General features: G+C 35.6%; 4 protein-coding genes and 1 long non-coding RNA gene across 9 annotated transcripts; 2 read left to right on the plus strand and 3 right to left on the minus strand.

Moving 5' to 3' along the window:
- Positions 1–2,586: 2,586 nt before the first annotated feature.
- Positions 2,587–5,643, plus strand: LOC115987592 (putative pentatricopeptide repeat-containing protein At5g59900). The gene has a single exon (XM_031111180.1). The coding sequence runs from the start codon at positions 2,702–2,704 to the stop codon at positions 5,426–5,428; it is 2,727 nt and encodes a 908-aa protein (XP_030967040.1). The 5' UTR covers positions 2,587–2,701; the 3' UTR covers positions 5,429–5,643.
- Positions 5,644–5,665: 22 nt separating this feature from the next.
- LOC115987600 (ACT domain-containing protein ACR9-like) lies at positions 5,666–8,926 on the plus strand. Of its 2 annotated transcripts, XM_031111193.1 has the most exons (5): positions 5,666–5,992; positions 6,106–6,200; positions 6,916–7,267; positions 7,988–8,295; positions 8,603–8,926. In XM_031111193.1, exons 1-4 carry the CDS (start codon positions 5,990–5,992, stop codon positions 8,276–8,278), a joined length of 741 nt encoding a protein of 246 aa, XP_030967053.1. In that variant the 5' UTR covers positions 5,666–5,989; the 3' UTR covers positions 8,279–8,295; positions 8,603–8,926. The 2 variants fall into 2 exon arrangements, with proteins under 2 accessions (XP_030967053.1, XP_030967047.1); XM_031111187.1 differs by having other exon boundaries at positions 7,988–8,926.
- Positions 8,557–10,269, minus strand: LOC115987615. The gene is made up of 2 exons (XR_004091160.1): positions 9,460–10,269; positions 8,557–9,340 (listed from the first exon to the last, which is right to left on the minus strand). It is a non-coding gene; the product is annotated as an uncharacterized LOC115987615 (long non-coding RNA).
- Positions 10,270–11,099: 830 nt separating this feature from the next.
- Positions 11,100–15,045, minus strand: LOC115987663. 4 transcript variants are annotated; one of them, XM_031111257.1, is made up of 3 exons: positions 14,439–15,045; positions 11,944–11,998; positions 11,100–11,840 (listed from the first exon to the last, which is right to left on the minus strand). In XM_031111257.1, exons 1-3 carry the CDS (start codon positions 14,531–14,533, stop codon positions 11,676–11,678), a joined length of 315 nt encoding a protein of 104 aa, XP_030967117.1. In that variant the 5' UTR covers positions 14,534–15,045; the 3' UTR covers positions 11,100–11,675. The 4 variants fall into 4 exon arrangements, 1 of the variants encoding a protein (XP_030967117.1); XR_004091187.1 differs by lacking the exons at positions 11,100–11,840; positions 11,944–11,998 and adding an exon at positions 12,663–13,730 and having other exon boundaries at positions 14,439–15,041; XR_004091184.1 differs by lacking the exons at positions 11,100–11,840; positions 11,944–11,998 and adding an exon at positions 12,663–13,752 and having other exon boundaries at positions 14,439–15,041.
- A 501-nt stretch (positions 15,046–15,546) lies between these two features.
- Positions 15,547–16,304, minus strand: LOC115987621 (histone H2B). Its single transcript, XM_031111209.1, has one exon. It carries the CDS (start codon positions 16,211–16,213, stop codon positions 15,752–15,754), a length of 462 nt encoding a protein of 153 aa, XP_030967069.1. The 5' UTR covers positions 16,214–16,304; the 3' UTR covers positions 15,547–15,751.
- Positions 16,305–27,151: the final 10,847 nt, after the last annotated feature.

Raw genomic sequence — 27,151 nt, forward strand, 5'->3', positions numbered from 1 at the left:
AAGGGAATATTTATTGTGTCTCTCTTGTTCCAATAGTGCCCCAACAAGAAATAATATTTGGTTGTCTTAGCAAAAACCAAAGGAACCTGAACAAAAAGTTTGGAAGTGTTCTTAAAAACCAAAGGAACATCCTAGGTCCTTCAAACCCAAAAAAGGGTAGCCAAAATGGGGAAAATGTGACTATAAGTTATAAATTGCTAAACCTTTTTATCAGTAATTGATGTGGGATTCAACCACGCTCTTGCATGCACAACGCATGATGTGTGTAGCCTTAGTTAAGTTACAATTAGTACTTATCACAATCACTTATAAAATTCGAATTTTGACAAATAAGAGTATCCAGCCATTTTTGAATATTTAATTATTCTCTCTGGTGTATAGATGTCATGAGGCCTTAGGAATTATTGAGCCAACCCCTTAGGGTTTATTTAAGAAATTTTTTATAGCACCTTTATGGGAAATATAAAAAGTTGTCAAACAAATTTGTGGGCGAGAAAAACTAGCCCTTGGTAAATTCCACAAATTACAGTTGAAAGGTCCAACACAATCTATTTGTAAATATGCAATAGGAAAAAAACACTCCACAAAGAAAAACTCAAACAGTTGATTTCATTGACCACATATATTTCAAATGAAGCTAAAGTGTTACAACAGGAAATTTTCTTTTTCCCGTGGTGTTAGACACTTTCTCTTTTTCTCAAACAGCTCACTTCTCTTCCTTCTCTCACCTTTCTTCACTATTTTTTCCACCTCTCAAAAATCCCTTCCAAAATTTGCCTATCTCCCTCTTTTTATAGGTACATTCCTTGTTCTTATCTCTAAAACTGTCCTATTGCCAGCCGAATTTTCAAGGATATTTTCCTCTACTTTATCAATTTCCTCCCTTCCCTTATCCTAGAATTCTGACTTTTGGGGGTGTTTGTATTGTTTAGGTTGTCTCACATGCATTCAATGTGGCAGAGGTTAAGTGAGAACCCCCTCATTAATGCGAAAGTGAAGATCTTCAATATTCTTACATGTTTTGGAAGTTTCCCATGGTTCCAAGCATCTTCTGTTAACTATACATGGATCATCCGTGCACCTCACTTCGGGTAAAGTTAGCTTCTTACCTTTTTTACGAGAACTATTTTCCCGTGTTGCTCTCCTCCTTTTAGGTACTCGGGATGATGCTATTACCTTTCTTCTATACCCTATAGCCCCTTGGGCCTTCCTTCAAGTATACATGCTTGGCCCAATTCGTTCCCCATGGCCTAATTGTTAATTGGGCTTAAGGCCTAGATGGGGACTCTTCTACTCCCCACAAAATCAATTACATTTTTTCATAAATAAATAAATTATAAACCAATGTCCTTAAGGCGTTCTTTAATTTTACCAAAAAAAAAATCATTTTGAAAATTCAAATAAACTTCCAAAGAGACAGCATAAAAATAAGCAAATTGCAGGGCAGCGTTACTCTTTGGTCAGGGGGTTCAAATGAACCCCTGAATTCAAAAAAATAATAATAATAAATATATATATATATATTTTTTTTTTTTTTAATTTTTTTTTTGTTAGTTTAACATATTAATTTTTTCTTAAAAATATTTTTGCACACCCTAACTTAAATCTTATGCACCCTTATTATAAGAAGTAAGTGTTGTCACTTTTTATTATAAATTTTTTATTATATGTGTATGAATATATCTAATATTGATTGTATGTATTACTTTTCTATATATAATGTCATTTGAGTGAATAATGATGTGTACATGGATGTTTGTGTGTAAAATATAAATATAATATAACTTTATCTAATTTGATAATTAGGAAATAGAGATGATTTGTTACATGAGTGTGTATAGTTATCATGTTATAATAACTTTTTGTTATAAAGTTATAAAAATTCAAAAAACAAATTGCAAAGTTAGTGATTATTCAAGTATTTGTAGTGAATTGTTTTATTTATAAATGAGTGTGGTTGTGTGCGTCAATAATTAATGTAAAACCAATGAGTTGAGTTTAGTCATTTAATTTAAATATTTTATAAAAAATAAAAAAAAAAAAACAATGACAAATATATAATATTAACTACATAAAAATAAAAATTTAGACAAACTTAACAAAAAAAATTGTCATAGCTACCCATATTGGCAATAAATACTCATAATGAACAATCATGTAACAATTCAAAATTTGAAAAATCGTAGAAGGAAATTGTAAAAATTCATGTTTTTTTTTTTTGTCTATAACTTAATATATTCAAATTCTCTTTTAATTAAATTTTTTTTAATTTAAATTTCTTAATGACACCCCCTTAACAAAATTCCTAGAGCCGCCATTGGCAAATTGGCATCGTATTAAAATATTTTTAATTACCCATTGGATTTTATGTGTTCATTTGGAAACAACTTACCTAGTTTTTTGCTGAAAAAATTTTTACTAAAAGAATGCCACAAAGTATATTGTGCCTTAAAAAATTTGAGAAAAGTGGAAAAAAAAAAAAAAAAAAAAATGGAAGAAAGAAACGAGCTTTTAAAAAAAACGTAGCATAAAATATAAAAGCTGCCCAAAAGACCCGAAAAAAAAAAAAACCGTGGTAGCTTTGGACTTCGACATTCAACTAAGCCCGTTACCTCCACCCAAGTGCACTTCCAAGTTAGTTTAGTCACTTCCTTCCTCAAATCCAAAAATTAAAACTCTCTCGTTTCAATCCCCAGTCACTATGAAGCTCACTCTTCCTCATCGACCTCTCTCAAATTCCACCATCCATTACATAAAACAAAGAAACCTCTCTACCTCCAAATTCACCTCCCAAGACAATGACGAAAATGACTCCCACTTTGTTTCGATCCTCGGAGACATCGTACGAGGAAACCGGAGCTGGAAAATCGCACTCAACAACACCTACATTTCGAGCACTTTGGGGCCCCACCACGTCGAGAAGGTTCTGATCCAAACCATGGATGACTCCAGGTTAGCTTTGAGGTTCTTCAATTTCTTGGGCTTGCACCACAATTTTCACCACACCACGACTTCGTTTTGCATTTTGGTCCACTCCCTGGTCCAGTCCAATCTCTTTTGGCCAGCTTCTTCGCTTTTGCAAACGCTTTCTCTTCGTGGGTTGGACCCAAAAGAGGTTTTTGAACATTTTCTAAATTGTTATGTGGAATTTAAATTCTCTTCTAGTTTGGGTTTTGATTTGTTGATTCAGAATTATGTGCAAAATAAGAGATTATTGGATGCTGTCGTGGTCGTAAAGCTAATGAAAGAGAATAATTTGTTGCCTGAAGTTAGAACTTTGAGTGCCCTTTTAAATGGGCTAGTGAGAATTAGGCAATTCAATACGGTTTTGGAGTTGTTCAATCTGTTTGTGAATGTGGGTCTTCAGCCCGATGTTTATATATACACTGTGGTGGTTAGGAGTTTGTGTGAATTGAAAGATTTTGTTAGGGCTGAGGAAATGATTCGGCAGGCAGAGTTGAATGGATGCAATTTGAGTGTTGTGATGTATAATGTGTTGATTCATGGGCTCTGCAAGAGCCAAAGAGCTTGGGAGGCTGTTGAGATTAAGAATTTGTTGAGAGGAAAAGGATTGAAAGCGGATGTGGTCACATATTGTACATTAGTACTTGGTTTGTGCAGAGTGCAGGAGTTTGAGGCTGGGGTGGAGCTGATGAATGAAATGATTGAGTTGGGGTTTGTGCCAAGTGAAGCTGCTCTTTCGGGAGTTGTGGAGGGGTTGCGGAGGAAGAGGAAGATTGAAGATGCTTATGACATTGTAAATAGGGTGGGGAGAATTGGAGTGGTGCCTAATTTGTTTGTTTATAACGCCTTAATCAATTCTTTGTGCAAAGAAGAGAAATTGGATGAAGCAGAGTTACTTTTTAATAACATGGGTGAGAATGGTTTGTTCCCAAATGATGTCACTTATTCTATTTTAATTGATTCCTTCTGCAGAAGAGGAAAATTGGATGTTGCATATTGTTACTTAGGTAAGATGTCAGAGGCCGGTGTAAGAGGTACTGTGTATTCTTACAATTCTTTGATTAGTGGGGAATGCAAGTTTGGGAAATTGGATGAAGCAGAGTTTCTTTTTGGTGAGATGATTGTTAAAGGAGTGGTGCCAACGGTTGCAACCTATACATCACTAATAAGTGGATACTGCAGAGAAGGGGAATTGCACAAGGCATTTAGGTTGTATCATGAGATGACTGGGAAGGGCATTGCACCTAATACTTACACCTTAACTGCACTTATTTCTGGTTTCTGTCGTACAAATATGATGACTGAAGCGGGTAATTTGTTTGATGAAATGGTTGAGCGTAACATTATGCCAAATGAGGTGACTTATAATGTTCTGATAGAGGGTCACTGTATGAATGGTAACACAGTAATAGCCTTTGAATTGCTTGATGAAATGGTTGAGAAGGGTCTTGAACCAGATACATACACATTTAGGCCCCTAATTAGTGGTCTTTGTTCTTTAGGTAGAGTTTCTGAAGCCAAAGAATTCGTGGATGAACTTCACAAAAAGAATCATAAGTTAAACGTGATATGTTATGGGGCACTTTTACATGGTTACTGCAAGGAGGGAAGGTTAAAGGATGCATTGGTTACTTGTCGTCAGATGGTTGAGAGAGGAGTAGACATGGATCTTGTGTGTTATACAGTACTCATTTGCGGAACTCTAAAGCAGCATGATACAAGAAAATTATTTGGTCTCTTGAAGGAGATGCATGATTACGGACTAAAGCCTGATGAAGTACTATATACAAGTATGATAGATGCATATGGCAAAGCTGGAAACCTTAAGGAGGCTTTTGGGTTTTGGGATTTGATGGTTTCTGAGGGATGCTTTCCCAATGTGGTGACATATACTGCCTTGATAAATGGTTTATGTAAGGCAGGAAATATGGATAAGGCAGAGTTTCTTTTGAAGGAAATGCTGATTGGTAATGCCCTTCCCAATCAGCTCACATATGGTTGTTTCCTTGACCACCTTACAAAGGAAGGAAATATGGAGGAAGCTATACAGCTGCACAATGCAATGCTTAAAGGGTTTCTAGCCAACACTGTCACATATAATATACTAATCCGTGGTTTCTGCAAATTGGGTAAGATTCAGGACGCCACTGAGCTCCTTGTTGGAATGACTGACAATGGTATTTTTCCTGATTGCATTACCTATTCAACATTTATCTATGAGTACTGTAGAAGGGGTAATTTACAGGAAGCTATTAAGTTGTGGAACACCATGCTAAACAAAGGTCTTAAGCCAGATACATTAGCATATAATTTTATGATATATGGTTGCTGTGTTACTGGAGAACTCACCAAGGCATTTGAATTGCGTGATGACATGATAAGAAGAGGGGTGATGCCAAATCGGGTCACATATAACACTCTTATTCATGGAACTTGCTTAAAAAGTTCAGTTCTTTCGACATAGTCATGCTCAAGAATAATATCTGTTACGTGCATTGTTGAAGTTGATTGACAGTCTCTGTGACATAATACCAGAGCTCTTTTATTTACCATAGAAGAACCATGAGCTTTGACCTTGGGCTCATGTAACTAGATCTAACTACCTGCATTGCTAGAAATAGATGACTAAATTCTTTCTGTACGTAATTACGCTTATAAACTTGGAGGTGAACGATAGATAATGTACTATATTGATTGAGGATGACCAGTATGAGAATGAAAAGAATCTTTTACTGATGGAATGGCAGCAACGTTTTGCTGTAAGCGTTTTTTACCAGTATATAGTATTATGGCCATTTTTGGTTGTAGATGTTTCTACTGATGGGGTATGGTGCTACATAGTATTATGGGTAGTCCTCAATCCAATTCACTCATCTTGAGATGGTTGAATTTAAAAAACCATCTTGTATCTGTATGCCCATCGTGTATGGGGTGTCATTTTACTTGGACCAATCATATCCACACTACACGTCTTCTCCGGTTTACCTATTGAAGTTTTTTAGCCTTGATCGAAAAGGATTACTACATGGTAACAATGATTCTCTTTAATTCTTCTAGTGCCCTTTAGTTTCTTTATTTGTGTGTCTGTGTGGTTCTAATGCAGTAGCTTTATTTGTGTCTGTGTGTCTGTGTGTTACACAGGTTCTCTGTGAGCTTGAGCTTACAATTCAAAGGGTAAAAGTGATGACAACCCCGGATGGCAGTGTTCTTGACCTCTTCTTCATAAAAGATAACATGTGAGGTTTTGTTTTGGGGTTTGATATTATAATTATTATTATGATAATGATGGTGATACAAGGTGGAATTTTCTCTTGATATGCATTTGATTTGATTACGAGGAGTTATTAAAGTCATTGACTATATTAGCAGGCTTCTATCACATAATGAACATCATGTCTAGAATTTCCTTCCTCTGCGCTATTTAATAATATTGTCCACTTTTGGCCTAAAGGAAATAAATGTGATGTGGTTTGTCGTTTTCATTACAGGCCTTTCTCATCATTGGATTGCATGCTCACTTTGCTGATTCCCATTTTTTTATGTGATTCCCAAATTAGCATCCAAATATTGTTTTAATAAAGTTGTATTATCTTTTTTGTCTTTCTACATCTAGGATATAGATTTAAGCTCCCTAATGTCAATGGTACAGTATTTTTTTGGTACCTATCCTCCACTTTTTCCCGCTTTCTCCATGTTCAGTTTTTAAACTTTTCTTTCCACTTTTGCTAACCAAGTAATTATTTTTCCTGGGCATCTGGAAATAAAATATACCATATGTGTCAAAGAAATCAGGGAACTGACTAGAATTGATGGGACTAAATTGCCGTCCTCATTCTGATTGATTAGAGCTTATTATTATTATTGTTATTTGTTGATATTTTTTTCAAATGTAACAATCACTAAAGGTGAAACTTGATGGTTTTTTCACTCACATCTACTATTTCAATTCAGGGAGATTCTACACACAAAGAAGCAACAAGATGAGACACTAGAACAAGTGCATGCTGTTTTGGGAGAATCATGTATCAGCTGTGAACTTCAGCTGGCAGGTACTGAGTATGAATGGCCTCAGGGAATTTCCTCTCTTTCTCCTGAGGTAGCTGAGGAGCTATTTGGGTATGAATTATCAGACAAGGAAATCCGCTCTCAAGCTCTTAGTCCAGATATGTCAAAATTGAAGAAGGCTAGTGTCACAGTAGACAATTCATTGAGCCCAGCTTACACGTTACTTCAAATACACTGTGCTGATCACAAGGGTCTCCTATATGACATCATGAGAACCTTGAAAGACTGCAATATCCAGGTATGGATTTATATCTTTCACCAAGATTATTTTGACAGACTACTTTTTAACTCAAATCTGTTGTGGGGATATTGTAATGTTTCAGTTTGGATCCTAGGTATCCCTGACTAGGCTGGCCCTCCTCCCATGTTGTTTTACTTTATGCAGAAATACATTACTTGATTTGCTATAATTCAAGTTGACAGATTAGCCATTGGCCTTGGGCTCCCATGTAGCTTAATTGGAAAGAATTAAGCTACCTACCACCTTAATTGGCTATTTGGTAATTGAAGCTATTAGACTGCAATCTTGTAGTCCCAGTGTCTTTAACTATGACTAGGTCACCTTGATTATCCTATCAAGGTTGGCTACTGATATGGTTTTTCCATGTGGTGTTAGCAAACCATGAGTGAACTGTTCCAAATATCTGTTGTTCCTATGAGCCAATAGTCTGTCCAACTTGCTTCTAGGGTCACCATTTTTACACTAATAAATAATAATCAAACAAATAAAAGACAAGGTACTGATTATGAATTATTTTTGCTTGAGAGAGAGGTTGAGGTCAACTAGATAGTAGTGAACTCCTGGGTGGTTTTTTTTCTTGGGCTCAATATGTATCGACGAAACTTATAGTCCTCTTCCTATAACCACCGCGTAAGTTTGGATGTCAAATTTTGCTGACAAATGATTACATGTTTGCAGTTTTCTGATATTTATTGTATATTGTTTCTTCTTGTTCAGATAGCTTATGGTCGATTCTCACCAAATTCAATGGGCTATCATGATTTAGACCTATTTATTCAGCAAAAGGATGGGAAAAAGATTTTGGATCCAGAGAAACAGAGTGCACTATGTTCTCGTTTTCAGGTAGAAATGCTTCATCCCTTGCGTGTCATCATTGCCAACCGAGGACCAGACACTGAACTGCTGGTTGCTAATCCAGTTGGGTTATCTGGAAATGGAAGACCACAAGTTTTTTATGATGTTACGCTTGCTCTAAAATCTCTTGGGGTCTGCATTTTCTCAGTATGAAAGCTTGGCATTAGAAAGTAAGTGATTCAAAAAACTCATCAGCACATTGCATTTACCAGGATCTTCAATCTTAGATGGTTAAATGAATATTACATTTCCAGCAAGTAATGTGGCAAATTGGGAACCTTAGTTCTTATATTGCTAATGCCCTTCCATTCCACATGTTGGCATGGGTAATTGGATATTGCCTAGCACTTAACTATGGTACTTGCTTTTTCACACAAACTTGTGCAGTACTGATGGCATTCTTGAATCATTTCCATATTGTAAATTACCTAGTCAAATCTTGAAATACTTGTAACACTTTCTGTCTTGGGTTTTTAGGCTGAAATAGGAAGATATTCAACATCAGAATCAGATCATGAATGGGAGGTTCACAGATTTCTTTTGGATGAGAACTGCAGGTTACAGTTGTCCAAAATGATAGCTAGGTATCAAATTTTAGATAGAGTTAGAAGAACGTTGATTGGCTGGTGAGTAGATTTATTCATATTATACCAAGAATCTAAGTTGGACTCAACTTTGTTTGCTTTCCTCCCTCCATCCTTTTGGGATTAAATGATCAATAACCTGGTGCATTAACTTCCGGTTATCTAATGCAGAAAGTTTGTATTCTCAAATTTCCTCAAGTCATGACTGTGTGTTGAGCGTAAGCCTTCTAAATGGGAATGTCTTTTTTGCTTCTCCGTGTAGGCTTTGTGAGCTTTTCACTTTCTTGTGTCTGATTGATATGTATTTCTGCTTTGCATTTTCTTCTTCATATCGGTTTAGTTTGGGTTTGAAGGGAGTAAGTTTTGCAAACTTGGGTTTCAAGGGAGTAATAAGTTTTACGGTTTTCATAGGAAACCGTTAACAATTTGGTGTCATTACTGTAGCTTAGTTTTTCTGCTGCAAAATGCATTTCAAGGAGACTACAGTGGCTTCGTTACAAGAAAGACTATCACTATATTGGTTTGGTCCTATACTCCCATTTGATCCAGAAGCCACTTAACCTTGAGACTTGTACTTCATGGAGGGAGGGAAAAAAATATAGTACCACAAACTATTACACAACTTCTTTACCTATATTGGTTTGGTCCTATACTCCCATTTGATCCAGAAGCCACTTTACCTTGAGACTTGTACTTCATGGAGGGAGGGAAAAAAATATAGTACCACAAACTATTACACAACTTCTTTACCACAATTGTGATATGGCAGTGTGAATGGTAAAAGAAAAATTGTGGGTCCATGTGTAAGTGATAGTCAACCATTCATAATTTGCCACGTTAAAGTTGTGGCAAAAAGTGGTGAAATAGGTTGTGGTCCTAGAATCACTCAGGGGGAAAGGATGGTTCCAAACTCCACGGCTTATTTTCCAAATTTTAAGAAGTAGTGGAAACCAAAAAGCAAGTGTCTTTAGATAGAATTTACCAAAAATTTGATTTGTTTGTAGAATGCCATTTTCTCATTGATATATTTTGTTACTTACGCAATGCATAAAATAATTAAGTTTATCTTTAGTTCAGTGAAATGTTTCACAAACTCGTTAGTTGGTGGATCTGTGTCCTTTCCTGAATGTTGAACAACCTATTATATTAGAAAGATACAAATAAACTGTGCACAGTGATATTCTATATATTTGTGAGTTCGACATGATGAAATGTACAAATTAAGAAAATAGTTAAGGGCATAGGAGAGGAGAGGAGAGGATCATCTTATTATGTTGCAACTCCATGAAGTCACTTTCTCACAATATATGATTTTCTATATATTTGTAAGTTCCACATGCAGGGAGAGAGGAAGGTCTCATGGAATCATTCCATGAGTTACCACCTAAGAGAGGGGAGAAGAGAGAAAGAAAGGAGTGCCTCTCACAACTCTCATTTAGCAAAACGAATGTGTAATCAAACAAAAGCTTAACAAGCATTACCTCTTCCTCATTGTCAATTGTCAATTGTCAACTGTTATGTAGTTTTCTCTCAAATTATTCTAGGGCCCAATATTTTATTCTACATAGTCACCCTTTTGATTGATAAAATAATTTTTAATCATTTTATAAAGCTATCTGCTTGTATTATAATTAAAAGTATTGTTAAGTTATTATTTATTTATTTAAAATGGTTAAAAATATAATTACAGTATGTCGCACCCCATATGGCTTGAACCAACGCTCTGGCAATTCCCATGCATTTAGTGCGTAGGGAAGTATCATCCAGACTAATGAGTCTGATGGTTTTAGGGTCAGTTATGAACTCTGAACATATCATTCTATTGTTTCTCCATTCTATTAGTGCATAAGGATGTACTATCCAGACTAATGAGTCCGGTGTTTCATGTTGAAATACTTGCACTATGCGCAAAACCATTAGCTAGTTTATCCGTTTCAGCATCAATTGGTATCCAAGATACCAGTATTTTTTTTGGGGAGTACGACTGATCATTTTTTTTAGCTTTGCACCACATCTACTCTCTCCCTTTTAGCATCCCTCCTCTCCCCCCCCCCCCCCCCACCCCACTTCTCATGCCTTGTCAAATATGTGATTTTTTTTTTTTTTTTTTTTTTGAGAATCTAAATATATGTGTGATTTAGTTTGTCAAGTTTAAATTGCTACATTTAAATCTCTAGTTGATCAAAATGAAACATTGGGATAGTATTAAATGAGTATGATTTGAGTGCTTATTTTTTGTTATGGGGAAAAAATGTTACTGGTTTTCTATTTGGGGTTCGGACTGGGGAAGCTGACATCTCTCCCTTTAAAATTTGTAGCTCACCTCTTTTTCCGCTTGGAGGATTAATTTTTGGATGGTTTTTTTTTTTTTTTTTTTTTTTTTTTTTTTTTGAGAATCAATACCGTGCATTTTATTACTCAATGGCTTTGTAAGTCAGCTTGAATTACATCTGCAAGTTCTGGTGTTACATCTTCCATCCAGACTTGTAAACAAGGGGAAAGGATTGCTCATCTCGCAAGTGAGTGAGCTACAGTATTGCATTGCCTACGTACATGTGAATACCTTACATCTGAAAAACTAGAGGCTAAATACCGTATATCCTGAACAATGTGTCCGAAATGAGCCAAAGTGTGTGAACTAGTTTTGAGAGCAGTGATGAGGGTCTGAGAGTCCCCTTCCAACACTACTCGGGTGAAACCAGTTTCCTGCGCTAGGATTAGTGCTCTGCATGCTGCCAATGCCTCCACTTCAATGACCGTCGAGGGAAGGGGGATGTTCTGAGAAAGAGACGCCATGACCTGTCCATCTCCATTCCTTATTACAACTCCTAAACCCGCACAGTTATCTGCCTGAAACAGGGCCCCATCAAAGTTTACTTTGTAATACTCATCACCCGGTGGTGTCCAACGTGCCGGTATACTTCGCATAGCCGAGGTCGTAATGGCGTTATATAGTGCAAATTCCTTCACTCTGTCTTTGGCCTGTGAGAAAAGCTGTCCAAGTGTACCACTGGCTTTCCCAAGCCGAAGATTATTTCTTCTGTTCCACAAAGCCCATACGATTTTGAGGGCGTGAGAATGAAGTCTATTTTCTTTGATTTTCTCAATTCCTTGGCAACGAAACAGGAACACTGACAAGAAAAGGAACAGGTAACGATGGCAAAATATCTCAAACGAATTTTGAAAGAAAATTCACCAACAGGTTTCATTTTGTTCATATTTAGGACACATTACAGGCAATAATCCATGGCCAGGTTTATCTTCCCACTCGTGACAGAATATGAAATATCTGCAGACAAATCATTAACATGAACGTGTTTAGTAAGTTACATTACAGGCAACAAATTTTCTAAGATCATATAAAACACACCTTTTGTCACAATTGCCCATATAGCAAACTTGTGAGCAATGAAGAAAAATGTTAAGGGTTCATGTGAAAGTAACAAGTTAACTAGCTACATAAAATACACAAAAGTTGTATTGTAGTAGAATGCTGGGGCAATACTCCGTTGCTTCTACTTGGACAATAGCCTTATTGCTTTGTAAAAACTAATGTGGAGATCCTTTCCCCATTTTTAGTGTTCCCATGAACATATGAGCATATTTATGCTAGTATTACTTGAGTTCAAATTAAGCCAACTTAGATACACAAAAGACAGACGTTTTCAAAAAGTTAAAATTGGTGTTTAAACCTTGACCTCCTCGTTGAGTGACAACAATTTAGCAACGAAAAAAAACTGGGAACCATCCCCTTTTAAGACACTTGTATAAATTTACTTACTTCTAATACTTTTTTAATTGAAATCTCATTTAGTACTTTTTTTACTGGAATCTCCTTTTGTCTTAATGAAAAATTGTCACATCATTCACTAACTAAATAAAAGATGAGATTAAAACCCACTACAGATTGTTATTATATATTTAAAACAAAAGGACATATTTAATCAAAATAGTAAGTCAAACCATACTTGTGTTAACATAACATAATAACCGAACAGAATTATCCAATAATTAGACCGAAAGTCAAAAGAAGCATTTCTAGCATTGCCTATTCTTTTTTTGGATTTCAGTTTGGAATACCGACAAGCTCAGAATGCAGATGCAGCGTCGGTCATTTCAGAGCACTACCATGTAGAATGTAGTACTAAACATGATCCTGCAGCTACTAGAATGGTAATCACATTGCAAACACTGAAATCAATCAGAAGAAGAGCAAAAGCTAAGCAGTCTCTTGCTCTCATGTGAGTCTGGTACCATCAACAACTAAAGCATTTTGGAACCCGCCTCAACCAGGCACATAAGAGTCACTCTCTTCCCATAAAAGAAGCCATTGGATTGGCCAACAAAACAAGACATGAATCATTCAATGCACTTACATCCAGTGACTGATCAGAGTTGACTCCTCAACCAAGACAGCATTACTAAAACCCATACCACCAATGTTTCACCATCAAGCAACAAAATATGGAGTGTTGGCATTGAAAATGATTTACAAGCCTGCAACAACTCTTGACCCTGATGTCAGTGCGAATGGAGTATATACTTAAAAACCGCTTATTTTCACAAGAATCCTGGCATTGTCACCTTCAATAATGAAGAGACATACAAAATTCCTTCCGCAGACAAACCCTCTGAATATCAATGTGTGAATGGAGTGTATACTTTAAAACTACTTGTTTTCACAAGAATCCAGACATTGTCACCTTCAACCATGAAAACACATACAAAACTGATTCCACAGGCTAGCGAATGATTCCGAATATCAATGCATGAATGGAGTATATGCTTTAATCACATGAATCCAAGGATTGTCACCTACAACAATGAAGGCACATATAAAACTCTCCCAGACCAAAAAGCCTTAGGCTAGTGCATGATTCTGAATATCAAAAGAAAAAAGGAATCCAGATTTAGAGAGTGGATGAACATCACAAAAGCAGCACAGCATAGGCTTAATTCTTGTGCATCTTCCACAAAAATCTACCAAGTCCAAGGTAAGAGACTCCTTCCACACGTGGCCCCTATAGGTAATAGTTGCAGCATCTTTCACAAAATCATACCATCAGATTATAATTCTAAAAAAGGTTTATTTAAGCGCTAGATGCACTTTAGGTATTAATAGTATTTTTACTGTAAGCTCTCAAACTCACATATACCACAAAAATTGTTCTGTAATTGCTTTACAGTTAATTCTACATAAAACCATTGCAATAAATAAAAAACTACATTGCAATAAATAAAAACTACCTCTTAATTTTCATATATTTCCCAATCAGGTACTACATAAGCAAAATGCATGCTCCTACTACAGCAGAATCTAAATAATGGAATTTGTCATAACCGTCTCCCACTAAATTGACAGCCAGATATTCCAACTTTCAGTATAAAAAGCTATGAGTAGAATATAATTATTCAAATATGAAAAAAACATGCATACCATGTACTCTTTATGCCAAAAAGATCAATAGAGCAAAGACAAACAACCATGTTTTGAATTCTAACCAAAATGCATTTCAAGTATACCCTCCGTAGATGAGAAAAATTAATAATGATAATGAATGAGCAGATGGGTCATGCCAAATAAAGCAAACAAGACCAAAAAAAAAAAAAAAGAAACTTGACATCATGTAGGCCATCCCAAGCAAAGCAGACAAGACAAAAACCTGACAACACAAGAACCAATATGCAAAAGAACATTAGCAGAGAGTTATTTGTTAGATCGTGCATACCCTCTCGGAATCCCATTTAAATTTCCAACAGTGCCATTAGCTGCTGGAGCTACAGTAGGTGTCGCAATGTTTACACCCACACTCTCTATCTTCATTAGTTTCCCATCAAGCTGGACATTGTTGTACTTCTTGACAGCAACCACAGCATCTCCTAGTCTGGAGAAGACTACTTCAGCCGTTCCCTAAGAAAAAAATGTTTTTATAAAGTACAGCAGAACAGAGAATTCATCGGAAGAACCTAATCCACTCCTGTCATAATGGATTGTATGACATTTCAGGTGACCAACATCCGAAAACAGTTCCTGCACATAGTTCAATTAAGTTAAAAAAAAAAAAAAAATCTTTTTTTAATTAATTTTCTCAAAGAAATGTCATGAATGTATCAGATAATGAGAAAAGAAGGGTTCAGAGAGAAATATTTTTGCACATTGAGGTGATTTATTTTTTGTGAATATAATGTAATTAACATAGGGAAGAATCTTATCAAAGAACGTAGATAACCTCCTAGGAAGATATGCATATGCTTCAAGATGCCTTTCAATTGTGAAAACCAAACAACCAAATGTAATTCCCACTTCTGACAATCTCAAATATATATATATATATATATATATATATAGAAGAGGGAAGAAAGTCATTGCAAAAAAAAAAAAAAAAATGCAAACATAAAATGGCTTATACAACAGAATCAGCATAAGATAGATCCCAATTCATAAAAATTAAAATTAAATGCATAAATAGACAAACAAGGTAATCTCTCCATTAGTTGATATGTTCACTCTGCTCAAATTAGACGGATAGAATCTTATTTTTCCAATCATTCCTGCAATTGTAATACCACCACACATACAAACTAAAAGGCAACCATTAAATGCACACACTCATTTCTTATCAAATGCATCTACCTACTTCATCAAAGGGTAGTAACACACACTACAAACCAACATCTGCTGCGTTGCATTCACAGAATCACCAAACAATCTAGAAAGACTAACCCAGTAATCCTATGAAATTCCTCAATGGGCAAAAAACTTAACGAACACAGGAATCAATTATAGATTGAATATACTAAACATTTCACATAGATATTACCACTAATCAAAAATAGAAACAGAAATCAATGTGGGTAAAAGCATTTCCATTTCCAATTAAAATCATATCAGTACTTACATCACCACTATTAGGTTCAACCAACATTACTCAAAAAAAAACATAAAACGACATCATATTAGAAAGTACCACCGAAACCCTAACCCTAATCACAAAATGAAAAAAGTAATGCCCGAAACCCTAGCAATACCAAATCATTCAATTCAAGAGCTTGTAAACTTTGTCACCGCCTTGGTCCCCTCCGACACGGCGTGCTTGGCGAGTTCACCAGGCAAGACCAAACGAACGGCGGTCTGAATCTCCCGAGAAGTAATCGTTGGCTTCTTGTTGTAACGAGCTAAACGCGAAGCCTCCTGAGCGAGCTTCTCGAAGATATCGTTGATGAAGCTGTTCATGATCCCCATGGCCTTGCTGGAAATCCCGATGTCTGGGTGGACTTGCTTCAGGACCTTGAAGATGTAGATCTTGTAGGTTTCCACGCTCTTCTTCACGCGCTTCTTCTTCTTGTCTCCGGCGCCGGCTCCACCTTCCTTGGGAAGCTTCTTCCCGGCCTTGGGCTTCTTCTCCGCCGGGGCTTTCTCGGCGACTGCGGATTTCTTCTCCTCCGTGGGTTTCTCGGAGGCTGGCTTCTTCTCAGCGGGCTTTTTCTCGGCCTTGGGTGCCATTGGAATTTTCTTGTTTTTTTTTTTTTTTGGGTAAACAAATACAAACAATGAATTCGGAGAGAGAGAGAGTTTGTTGGGAAATTTGATACGATGAAGAGATGGGTTTAGTATTTTGGTATATATAGTGCGGTTAGGTTGATTTTGATTGGGGGCTAGGTGAAGACGCGGATTGATGACATGGTGATTTAAGGGCTGTTGGATTTGGGGGAGTTTGAAGTCGAAATCGACGGCTAGCAGAGGATGCGTGAAGAGGTCTTTGGTTTGTTTTGATTGGAGGTTAGGGTGAGCCACGGATTGATGACGTGGCGTATGAAGGACGTTGGATTTGATCGTGGCTAAGTGGGGATCGACGGCTTGGATTGTATGCTTTTACAATTTCGATGACTCCTCTCTTTTTCTTTTCTTTTTTTTTCTTTTTTCCTTCTTCTTTTTTTAAGTAGATATAATGAAATAACTTCATTAAAAACTAGCAATACAAATTCTTGCCTTCCAAAAACACTACGAGCTCTAAGCTTTGTTATCAAAGATTCTAAGGAAAAAAATATAAAAATTGTTATGAAATTGGACTAATCCCTCTAGTTGGACCAGTAACTCGTGAGCCGATACCTAACTCAATCCAGATGGATCAATTTTACCCAATTGATTTTTTTTTTTATTATGAACAAAATTACCGTTATAAATTTATTGTAATATCATTTTTTACTTATGTATTATTTAAAATGAGACAATTTGGTAATTTTCTATAATTAAAAGCTTTAAATGATTTAAAGAAAAGAAAAAAAGAATATTTCAACAAGTACAGAAATTAAGAGGACACAAAGGCTTGAAGAAGTTCCAGTAATAGGTTTGTATATGAAACTTCGTCTAAGGATGGCAATTTTGCCCTGCCCCGTTTAACCCGCTCCTCCCCCGCTTCGCCCCCCGCAGGTTTTCCCTGCTCCGCAAAGGTGATGGGGCGGGGATGGGGTAAGATTTTAGCTCCGCACCACGGGGCGAGGCAGGGATAGGTTTAAACTTTTTAGACCCACCCCACCCCGCCCCTCCTCATCCCCGCCCCACCCCACACGCATTGCTAAGGGTTATAATTGTAAATTTTCATACCCTAAAACCCTACTATTTAAATAAAATATCAATATTAGCTTATTTTATTATATCCAATGTGGTTCTCTGCATTTATTTTGTTATGTGTTATACTATGAGTTTTTTTTTTGTTTTTTTTTTATATGATTGTTTTGTTAAATGCTTGGATATACTATTCAAATTTGTTCTAAAAATTGATTTGATTTGATGGGATAAATTTAGTTATAATTTTAAGTATATTTTTATTAATAAAATAGGTTTCATTAAAAAAAATTGTACTAATTGTAGAGCAAATTAACAAAAAGTAGAGTTTTTCGGAGTGGAGCAGAGCCCCAAGGGGCGAGAATGGGGTGATAAAGTTTTCCCCATCATGCGGGGCGGGACGGGAATGGGGCAAGACAAAATCATGCAGGGCGGGGATGAAGATCCCATCCTTCGGTCCCGCCCCACCCCATTGCCATCCCTAACTTCGCCAATCCCTTTCTTTCCTAAATCTCTCTCCCCTTTTCTCAAAAATGAATTTTTGGTTGGTAAAACAAATAGGATCGGGTTTCATGAGGAGTTTCTAACTCCATATATGAAACTTGGAGTCCCTAACTTGCAGATCCTTTTTGAAAATTATCAAATAAAAATTCTCTCAAACTTTTGTCCAATATCTTCTTAAAATCAATAGAGTCTTTGACTCTACCATCATGAATTCGTTCAATAGAGTTCAATAAAAATTCTCTCAAACATTTCTTTCCCTTAATTAATTTTGGAGACTTCAATCAAAATATCATCACTTGTTAAAATTCCTACAAAGAAGCAAATAAAAGAAAGAGAAATTAGTTTGGACATCCAATTTCTCAAAAAGAGAGTCTTTAGTTCAATTTACATAAAAACAATGACTAATCCTTGAGATTAAAATAAATTATCTCACCCAAAAATAAAATTAAGTCAATGCTTAATTAGATACCAAGTATTTGACTTCAATGTCCATGATTTAATTAAAAGTCCTTAAGAAAAAATGATGTTAACAAATTTAATGACTTTAATTAAATCCAAAACCTCAATTTAAGAATTACAAATTGGTTTGATCCCCACCAAGGGTATGTAGGCAACCTAAATACATTATTAGGTGAAGCTACAAATAAATAAAGACACATATCCCCTCAAATACAAAAAAATAAACTCATACAAAGAAAATGTAGTTGGGATCAAAGGGTCTTCCCTTGAAACAATGGATTGTAATTAACAAATACGTTATCTTAATTGGACACTACTCGCATCAATAAAACTCATATGCCCAAACGCTTATGGGTGAAATTATGTTTAATGGATTTTACTAAATAACAATTTTTGTCCGACACTCATCTTTTCAATATACAAGTTTGTTGATGCCCATTTTTTGTAAATCCGTACCCAAAAGCCCATACGGAGGAAAGCCCAATGAAAAGCAAGGCCTAAAGGCCCACCAAGAAGATCAAAGAGCAAGAGAGGTCCAAAGAAATAAACGCAAGGGAAAACGATCTGCAGTAGAATACAACTTTGCCGCATAATACAGTTCTCTGGCAGAATGGTTTTAGCAAATAAAGACAAATTGGGCCCAAGACCCTTTTGATCCATTTAACATTATTTGGCCCACAAATGCCCAAATCCTTTTGTATAAAAAGATAGGCGTGAAAACTAATATGAAGAAGCACGATAAAAAGAAACAAGGAACAGCAGGAAGTGTCGGTAGCAGGAATTGCGTGAAGGAAAGAAAAGCCAAACCAAAAGAAATGACAAACAAAGCAGGAAACACATAAAAAATACGACAAAAACACGCAGCAGAATGAAACAAAACTAATCTGCTACAGCAGAAATAGCGTGGGAACGAAAGATGACAAAAACAGAAGATAGTGAAGCAAGCACAGAAGGGCCGGAGCAGCACCAACCTGTACCTAGCCAATACAAGGGAGTTAGGCCCATGGTCAAGGGGATTCATAGGGTATGGTTTGGTAGCAGGGGAAAAATGGGGTCTATATTTGGTTTTTAGCCGTGACTTCTTTTGGGAGTATACCCTACTAGGATGGTATCTTACCCAAAAGAAGTAGTAGATGGTTAAGACCATCTGATGCATATCATAGAGCTAGGTAGTGAGATAGCCCAATCTTTTTCCATTTGAATCCAGAGGTAGAAGTATACAACAAAAAACAAACAAAATGAAATTTTGTCATGAAATGAGTAGTGATATAGCAAACATATTATGAACAAAGGTAGTGGCTAGGTAACCAATGGATTGGTGGGCAATCCTGAAGGAATGCCCATAACAAGCCAAAAACAATTGGTGAAGCCTTAGGGGTAAAATGGAGAAATCCCATTAAATTAGCTCATTATAAAATGAAGAGGTAGCCATGGATGAAGGGGGAGAAGCACCTAAGGGAGGCACTTAGAGAGAGAGAACGAAGATAAAGAAAGAAAGAAAGTGGTAAAAAGAATAGAAGAAACACGGCGGGAATAAGGGCATGCATCAATAGACCATCTTTTCCTTCCCTCTTAGCAAACCCACTCTTTGAAGTCCCCCAAAAGTAATAGCTAGTAGCCGTTTAGGCCTATTCTCCAAATTGCATGACTTTGATGGCAAAAGCCTATGACAAGGTTGTTCAAGTTGGGGTTTGGGTTCCTTCTTGGTTTACTTATCCAATGGGAAGATTCAATACTTCATTTAAATTGCAAATATATTTGATTTCACTTGTTAGAACTTATATCTATTGTATTTAGTCATTCTACTGTAGCACGTTTTTATCACGTTTGCTGCATCAGTTGTCCTGTTGTAGTATCTTTACTTGATGTACTAGTTATTCTACTGTAGCACATTTTTATTATATTTACCGTGTTAGCTATTATACTAGCTAAACCTTTTTTGCTGAAACTTTCTCATTTCTTTATTATTACGTGTTTTACTTTTGACATGAACTAATCATTATTCTACCATAAGCACATGTATACGTTGCATCTCATGTTTTGTAAAATATATTTTATATATGTATATGTGAATACGTATAAGTGTATTTACGAATGTATGTATGTATATATTTGAGAATATGCTAACCCATGTAAACTAATATTTGCTTGATGGGTATTTTTTTTGGGTTTTAGATTTGTTTATGTGCAGGAAGTAGAAAAAGTATTTATGCATTAAGAAATAAAAGAGTAGTCATTCACGTTGAAGAAAAGTGCAAAAAGTTTTATTGCATAGCATAAGATTTTACTGCACAGCAGAAGGTTTTACCGCATAACAGAAAAGTCAATCCTATGGCATAAACTAGAGAAAAGTTCCTTCTGCAGCAGAAACAGAGGATAAGCCCACTTTGTAGTGTCTTCCCTTGGACTTTGGACTTAACGTTTGTGCACAAATTGGCAGCGGTAGAATAGTACTTTGGAGCCCATTCCGTGGAGCACCAAGCCCAACTTCCTTCTTAGAAAAAGTCTAGATTAAGCGTTGTCTAATAACATCAAGACGTGTGTCTAAGATACAACAAACGTAAAATGAACCCTTGACAAAGTTCAATTTGAATCTAGGAATCAAGTTTATCTAACTAAGAAATGTCCATATCCAATGTCATGTTTAACCTATCTTTGAGTGCCCTTAATATGTTTGTACGGTGGTTGTGAATCTTATAGCCCTTGTAAAATGTTTCGACCGTTGCTCTCTAGAATCTCTTGAGAAACCTTCATTCAAAGATCCTAGTGTTCTTTAAAACAAAACCATTCAAATTTAGTTTCACCTAACATAGTAGTGGAGCGTTTCCATTCAAAGGAAATAGTTATTGTGTCTCTCGGGTTCCAATAGTTACCTAACAAGGAATAATATTTGGTTGTCTTGACAAAGACCAAAGGAACATGACCAAAAAGTTTGGAAGTGTTCTTAAAAACCAAAGAAACATCCTAGGTCCTTTAAACCCAAAAAAGGGTAGCCAAAATGGGGAAAATGTGATTATAAGTTATAAATTGCTAAACCTCTTTATCAGTAATTGATGTGGGATTCAACCACACTCTTGCATGCACAACACATGATGTGTTTGGCCCCAGTTAAGTTACAATTAGTATTTATCACAATCACATATAAAATTCGAATTTTGACAAACACGGGTATCCGGACCACTCTAACTATTTAATTATACTTTCGGGTGTATAGATGTCATGAGGCCTTAGGAACTACTAAGCCAACCTTGGGGTTCATTTAAGAAAATTTGTATAACACTTTTATGGAAAATACAAAAAGTTGTCAAACAAATCAAATACTTTTTTTTTTCATAAAAAAATGTTAAAAATAATTTATAAACCAATGTCCTTCAGGCATCCTTTAACTTTAACAAAAATTCATTTTGAAAATTTGAATAAACTTCCAAAAAGGTCGCATAAAAATAAGCAAATCGCATTAAAATAATTTTAATTACCCATTCACCCATATGCATCCATTGGATTCTACATGTCTATTTGTGAACAACATATCTAACTTTTTACTAAAAATGTGCAAAAGTATATTTGTACCTTGAAAAAAAGATTAGAAAAAAGAAACGAGGTTTTAAAAAGTTGTGCATAAAATATAAAAGCTAAAAGCTAGCTAATGCCAAATAGACTACGAAGAAAAAAAAAATGTGCTAGACCAAAGTATTGCTCACCAATAGATTTTTCTTTTTCTTTTTGGATAAATATTAATATTAGATGTTTGTACTTAAATTTTGAGTCATCACTTTATATGCATTCACTTTAATGCATTGTGAGAATACAATATCAAGAAATTCTTATAGCAATAGTGCAATAAAACAAATGACCATGGGTTTCACCATGATTTGAGCGAAGGGTGCGTAAGTTAAGAGTATTTATAGGCAAAGTGAGTTAAAAATTTGCACGAATTAGATGAGCTCAATAAATCTCAAACAAGGTTTCAAAATTTATAATACTCAAGATTTTAAGACACAAAATAGTTTGTATAAATACATTTGTAATTTTTTTTTTAATTATTATCTTTATAAGAAATATATTTGTAATTTTATCAAGAGGTATTAATAACTTTCCTCTCAAGATTCATATTTGATAACCTCAACTTGTCATCTCAAACCAAATCATAACCTCCTTTGTATAACCAATGCATAACCATAACATCAACCAAATCATAACCATAACTACAATCTCAACATTTTTACCTCAACCAAACTCTAACTTTCTGTCCAATAGCTTGTATAAATATATGTGTAAATCATCATTGTTACCATTACCAAACCATAACATCCTTTGTTGTTAAACAACATAGACTTTTTCTTCTAATCTTGTAACCAAAATAAGTATTCCATTACTGATAGCATCTTTCAAGTGTTTCATCTTAATTATATTCATTACTGTATGGCACCGTGGTACCCAGATCCATTTGGGCCTTGAATTCTGACCCAGCAGCGTGGCCCATGGCCCCAGTCTCTTTCTACCCAAAACCCCAGCCCAAACCCACACAAACTGCAGGCCCAAGTTTTGTCACCTGATCCTTACTCGGCAAACCATTCCCGAACAACAAAGAAAGAATAACGTTCAAACACACCATCCTTTGCATACCCAGCAGTGCCTTAGGAAACATTGCTGTCGAGTATGTCTGCTGGAGTGGGAACCAAGTTCCAAGGCCACTCTCACCACACTCCACTTCCACCTAACCATCCACTTACGACTAATGATATTGGACCTCCCATTGCACTAACCATGATAGTAATCATGATCTCTCCACTAATTTAGAGCTATAAATATGAGAAGTTGGAGGAATAAAAAGGTTGTTGAAAAGTTCCCAAGGAAACAGAGAGTAGAGAAAAAAGAGTGATTCAGAGAGAGAGAGAGAGAAGTAACTTCATTGAGTTTCTGTGCCAAGAACAACCCGAAGTAGGAAATCCTAAACTCACTTTACAAAATAAGTTATGAGTCCAAGTGAGGTTAGGCCCAATAGCCTCATTTTAGGCGTGCACAATTACAATGTTCATCTCGAGTATAAATGTTAGCCTTGCAGTTCACCATCTTTTACAATCTACTCAGCCTTCTATACCAACATTAGCAATCATACTCATATCTACTTTACCTAAGCCAACACTGTCACCTTTACCTTTATTGCCAAGCCAACATTGCCGTCTTTACCCTCATTGTCAACGTTGCCAAAGTCAACACTGCCAACTTTGCCATCATTGCCAACATTGCCAAAACCCACAATTCCAACACTTTTCTCCAATTCTTCCAAAACTCACACTTCTAGTCATACCTACTTTGCCAAAGCCAACGTTGCCTTCATTGCTCACACTACCAAAACCCATAATTTCACAAATCCCCCCTATCCCAACTCTTCCAAAACCCACATTACCAGTCATACCCACTTTGTGACCTTTGCCCTCATTGCCAACATTACCATATTTTCCCTCATTACCAAAGCTTACAAATCCATCTATCCCTACTATTCAAACTTTGCCAAAATTGACATTGCTAACGATTCCCTCAATCCCCTAAACCCTAACTACAAATGTTTAGTCTACATTTTGTAACTAATTTAGTTCAACTACGAGGCTTGCGATACTATCAAATAAAATTAATATATATATATATATATATATACATATATATATATATATATATATATACATATATATATATATATTTCACATTCAATGGGAAGGGAATGGAAAAGTGGGGAGATATAAAATATTTTAGTTTTCCTTATTAATTTTTGGTTGAAGAGTGGAAGGATAGAAAAGAGAGTTTGTAAAAATTTACTCTTATGCCCCTATTACATAATTTTTTATATATAAATATTTTTATATAAAAAATTATTTTGTTGGAATAAAATAAGTAAACCAAATGTTCAACAAAGAACCTAAAAAAAGAAATAAAAAAGAGAGCTAACGTTGAATTTAGTTTGTGAAGAGGGAAAGGGGTAAATGAGTACTTTCCATCCAACCCATTCTACAGCAGGTACACGTTTCACTTGCCCTTAATGGACGGGTTTTACCTGCCCCACATAACAAATGGGGTGTGGATGGGGGTTAACATTTTCCTTCGCACCTGCCCCTGTTTACATTTAAATAACTAAAAAATATTTTGATAGGTTTTTTTAAGACATACATATGTGTTTTTAGCCTTCTAACTTTAAATTTATGATTTTTTTATATATATATTGTATTATTGAATTTATACTTTTATGTTTTAATATTTACGTTGTTCACATTTTTTAATTGTTGTATTGCTATGTTTGAGTTGTTTTTGTATTTCTTATTACTTGAATTGTTGTATTGTTATGCTTTGAGAAGGTTTTGTAATGTTAGAACTTTAAAAAAAAATGTTTTATGATTTTTGATTTAATGCATTCAAAATAAAACTTTTAATAACTCTTATATATATAAAAATTGGGTGTGCTAAAATGGGGTAGGAAAAAAAACTTGCCTTGAAGCGAAAGTGGGGCAGGGGCGGGGAATAGGAAACCGGCCCCATACTCGCTCCTTTGCCATTCCTACTCTCTCAAAATCACCCAACTAGACGCCCTTCCCACCCAAAATATCTTATATTTTTCCTCCCCATTTTCTATTCTCTTTATTTTCATTTCAACTAAACACATTTGAAAAGTAAAAGATTAAATTAGAAATTATTTAAAAAAAACACTAAGTCTAATAATTTTGGAAAATTTTCAAAGCAAAATTTTTTGCCATTATGATTGCTTGCACCACAAATATTTTTAATTAACCACCTTGCACTATTGTCGTGATGGTCACTCCACAAGTATAAGGGTCCGTTTGGTTGGAGGGGTGGAAAAGTGGGAAGATAGAAAATTGTGAGAAGATGAAAAAGTGGGAGGATAGATAATATTTTATTTTCTCTTCTTTTTGTTTGGTTGGGAGCGGAAAAGTAGAAAGATGAAAAAAATGAGTCTGAATCAATTTACTCATATACTATTGTTAAAAAATAATGTCCAATTAAAACAAAAAAGTGACAAATAACCACAAAAAAGAACAATTACCCAAATTTATTAAAAAAGTAAAAATCATGTCCCAAAATAAAAATCAAGTCTTAAAAAAAAAAAAAACAACTATCACACTCAGGCCCTAGAAAATCAAAAGAAAAAAAAAAAAGAACAAAAAAAAAGGGTAGAGGCAAGTTACTGCCCCCCAAAAAAAAGAAAAAAAGAAAAAAGAAAAAGGGGGAACGCCCAATCCCAGGCCTAGAAAATAAAAATAAAAAAATAAAAAAAGAAGAGATAACGTTGCCCCCCCTAAAAAAAAAGAAGGGCAACGTTACTTACTGCCAACTGTCAAGGGAGAAATAAAATAAAATAATAAAGGCATGGGCGCATGGGTATTTTTGTTGATGAAGAAAAAATTAGGGCTGGTTTGGTATATGTATTTAAAAATCGAAAATTGTTATTTGAAAATATTTGTGAAAATACGTGTGAGTAAAAAAATGTGTGGAAATATGTACAAAGTTGTTTAAAAACTGAAAATGGTTGTTTGAAAACACAAACCAAACACCCCATTAATCTCCATTCAGTTTTCTCTCCATTTTGGAGATAAAATATTTTGGTGGGCTCGGGGAAAAAACACTTGGGCTCCATCATTTGTTTTCCTTCCTCCTTAACCAACCAAACATACTCCAAAAAAGTTTTCCTCCATATTTTCTCTTCAAAATTTTCCATCTAACCTATTTCACTTCCAAACAAACACACCTTAAATGTTTATGGAGCATGGGGGGAGAGAAGGGCTGGAGAGAAGGGCTAGGTTCAAGTCTTTAGGAAGGAACATAGGGCCTGTTTGGTTAGAGATTTCTAATATCGTTGTTTAAGTGTTGTGAAAATATTTTTAGTTAAAAAATGTTGTGGAAATACGTGTATGAGTATTTAAACATTGAAAACTATTATTTAAATACCCCTACCAAGCAGGTCCATATATACTTAGATTATACTAGAGTGAAATTTCTATCTTATATAAAAAAAATATTTTTCATTCAAAAATAATTTTTAAAATCACATTGTATTCGTTAATGACATAAATTAAAAAAAAAAAAAAAATTTTAGTACCATAATTTTAGTTACAATTGTCCACATGACAAATTGTGAACGATGGAGAAAAAATAGTAAGTCTATTTCACTTCCAAACAAACACACTTTAAGTGTTTATGGAGTGTGGGGGAAGAGAAGGGTTGGGGTTCAAGTCTTTAGGAAGGAGTTTCACACACATAGGACCTATTTGGTTAAAGATTTCTGTGGGGCCCAAATAATTTATGGGTCAGGCCCATTTACCCGTAGGGAGTCCAAAGGCCCAAGCCGAGGAGGGTTATGACCCAAGTTTGATAATATAAAGCACAAAATGGCCTCGGGTTACAGCCGAGGACAGTTCAGTCCTCGGTGGACCCAAAGTCCCACCGGAGAGAGGGGCAAAAACGGTATAGAACTAAACTTGAAAGAAATTCTAAAATATTCAGGGAAAGCTGCCCTTACTACCATTCAATACTCTGCACCTGACAGAGCCGTATTCTTCAGCTTTTACAACCACCCCCAACGACTTTGGGTATGGGTTGATGGGACAAGTATCAATCTTGGAAATGTTGACCCTATACGTGAACGAAGGACAGTGAACGCAAACGGGTATAAAAGGAAAAAGGAGTAATCTAGAACAGGGGCTGGGAAAAATGGCCAAAAACCAGAGCCTCCCAGCCCACCTCCAGGAGAAGGACTCCAGGAGTGAAGGAAACTTAACCATGTATGAATACCACGAAAGACCCGCCGTCTGGTGACCAAGGCCTAGCCTTTCAAACCCACGCTCTACAAATGATATTGTTTGGGCCCTTTTACGTGCGAACCCAACACTGTTACGGTCCGCCACG

Source organism: Quercus lobata, chromosome 1, assembly GCF_001633185.2.
Source record: "Quercus lobata isolate SW786 chromosome 1, ValleyOak3.0 Primary Assembly, whole genome shotgun sequence".
Taxonomy (NCBI): domain Eukaryota; kingdom Viridiplantae; phylum Streptophyta; class Magnoliopsida; order Fagales; family Fagaceae; genus Quercus; species Quercus lobata.

Coding starts and splice junctions, on each gene's coding strand:
- LOC115987600 (XM_031111187.1), top strand. Junction 6,201..6,915: donor TTCTTCATAAAAGATAACAT/GTGAGGTTTTGT, acceptor ATTTCAATTCAG/GGAGATTCTACACACAAAGA. Junction 7,268..7,987: donor TGAAAGACTGCAATATCCAG/GTATGGATTTAT, acceptor CTTCTTGTTCAG/ATAGCTTATGGTCGATTCTC.
- LOC115987663 (XM_031111257.1), bottom strand. CDS start 14,533: ATGAAGATAGAGAGTGTGGGTGTAAACATTGCGACACCTACTGTAGCT. Junction 11,999..14,438: donor TTAAATGGGATTCCGAGAGG/GTATGCACGATC, acceptor ATTTGTCTGCAG/ATATTTCATATTCTGTCACG. Junction 11,841..11,943: donor CTGGCCATGGATTATTGCCT/GTAATGTGTCCT, acceptor TTTTCTTGTCAG/TGTTCCTGTTTCGTTGCCAA.
- LOC115987621 (XM_031111209.1), bottom strand. CDS start 16,213: ATGGCACCCAAGGCCGAGAAAAAGCCCGCTGAGAAGAAGCCAGCCTCC.
- LOC115987592 (XM_031111180.1), top strand. CDS start 2,702: ATGAAGCTCACTCTTCCTCATCGACCTCTCTCAAATTCCACCATCCAT.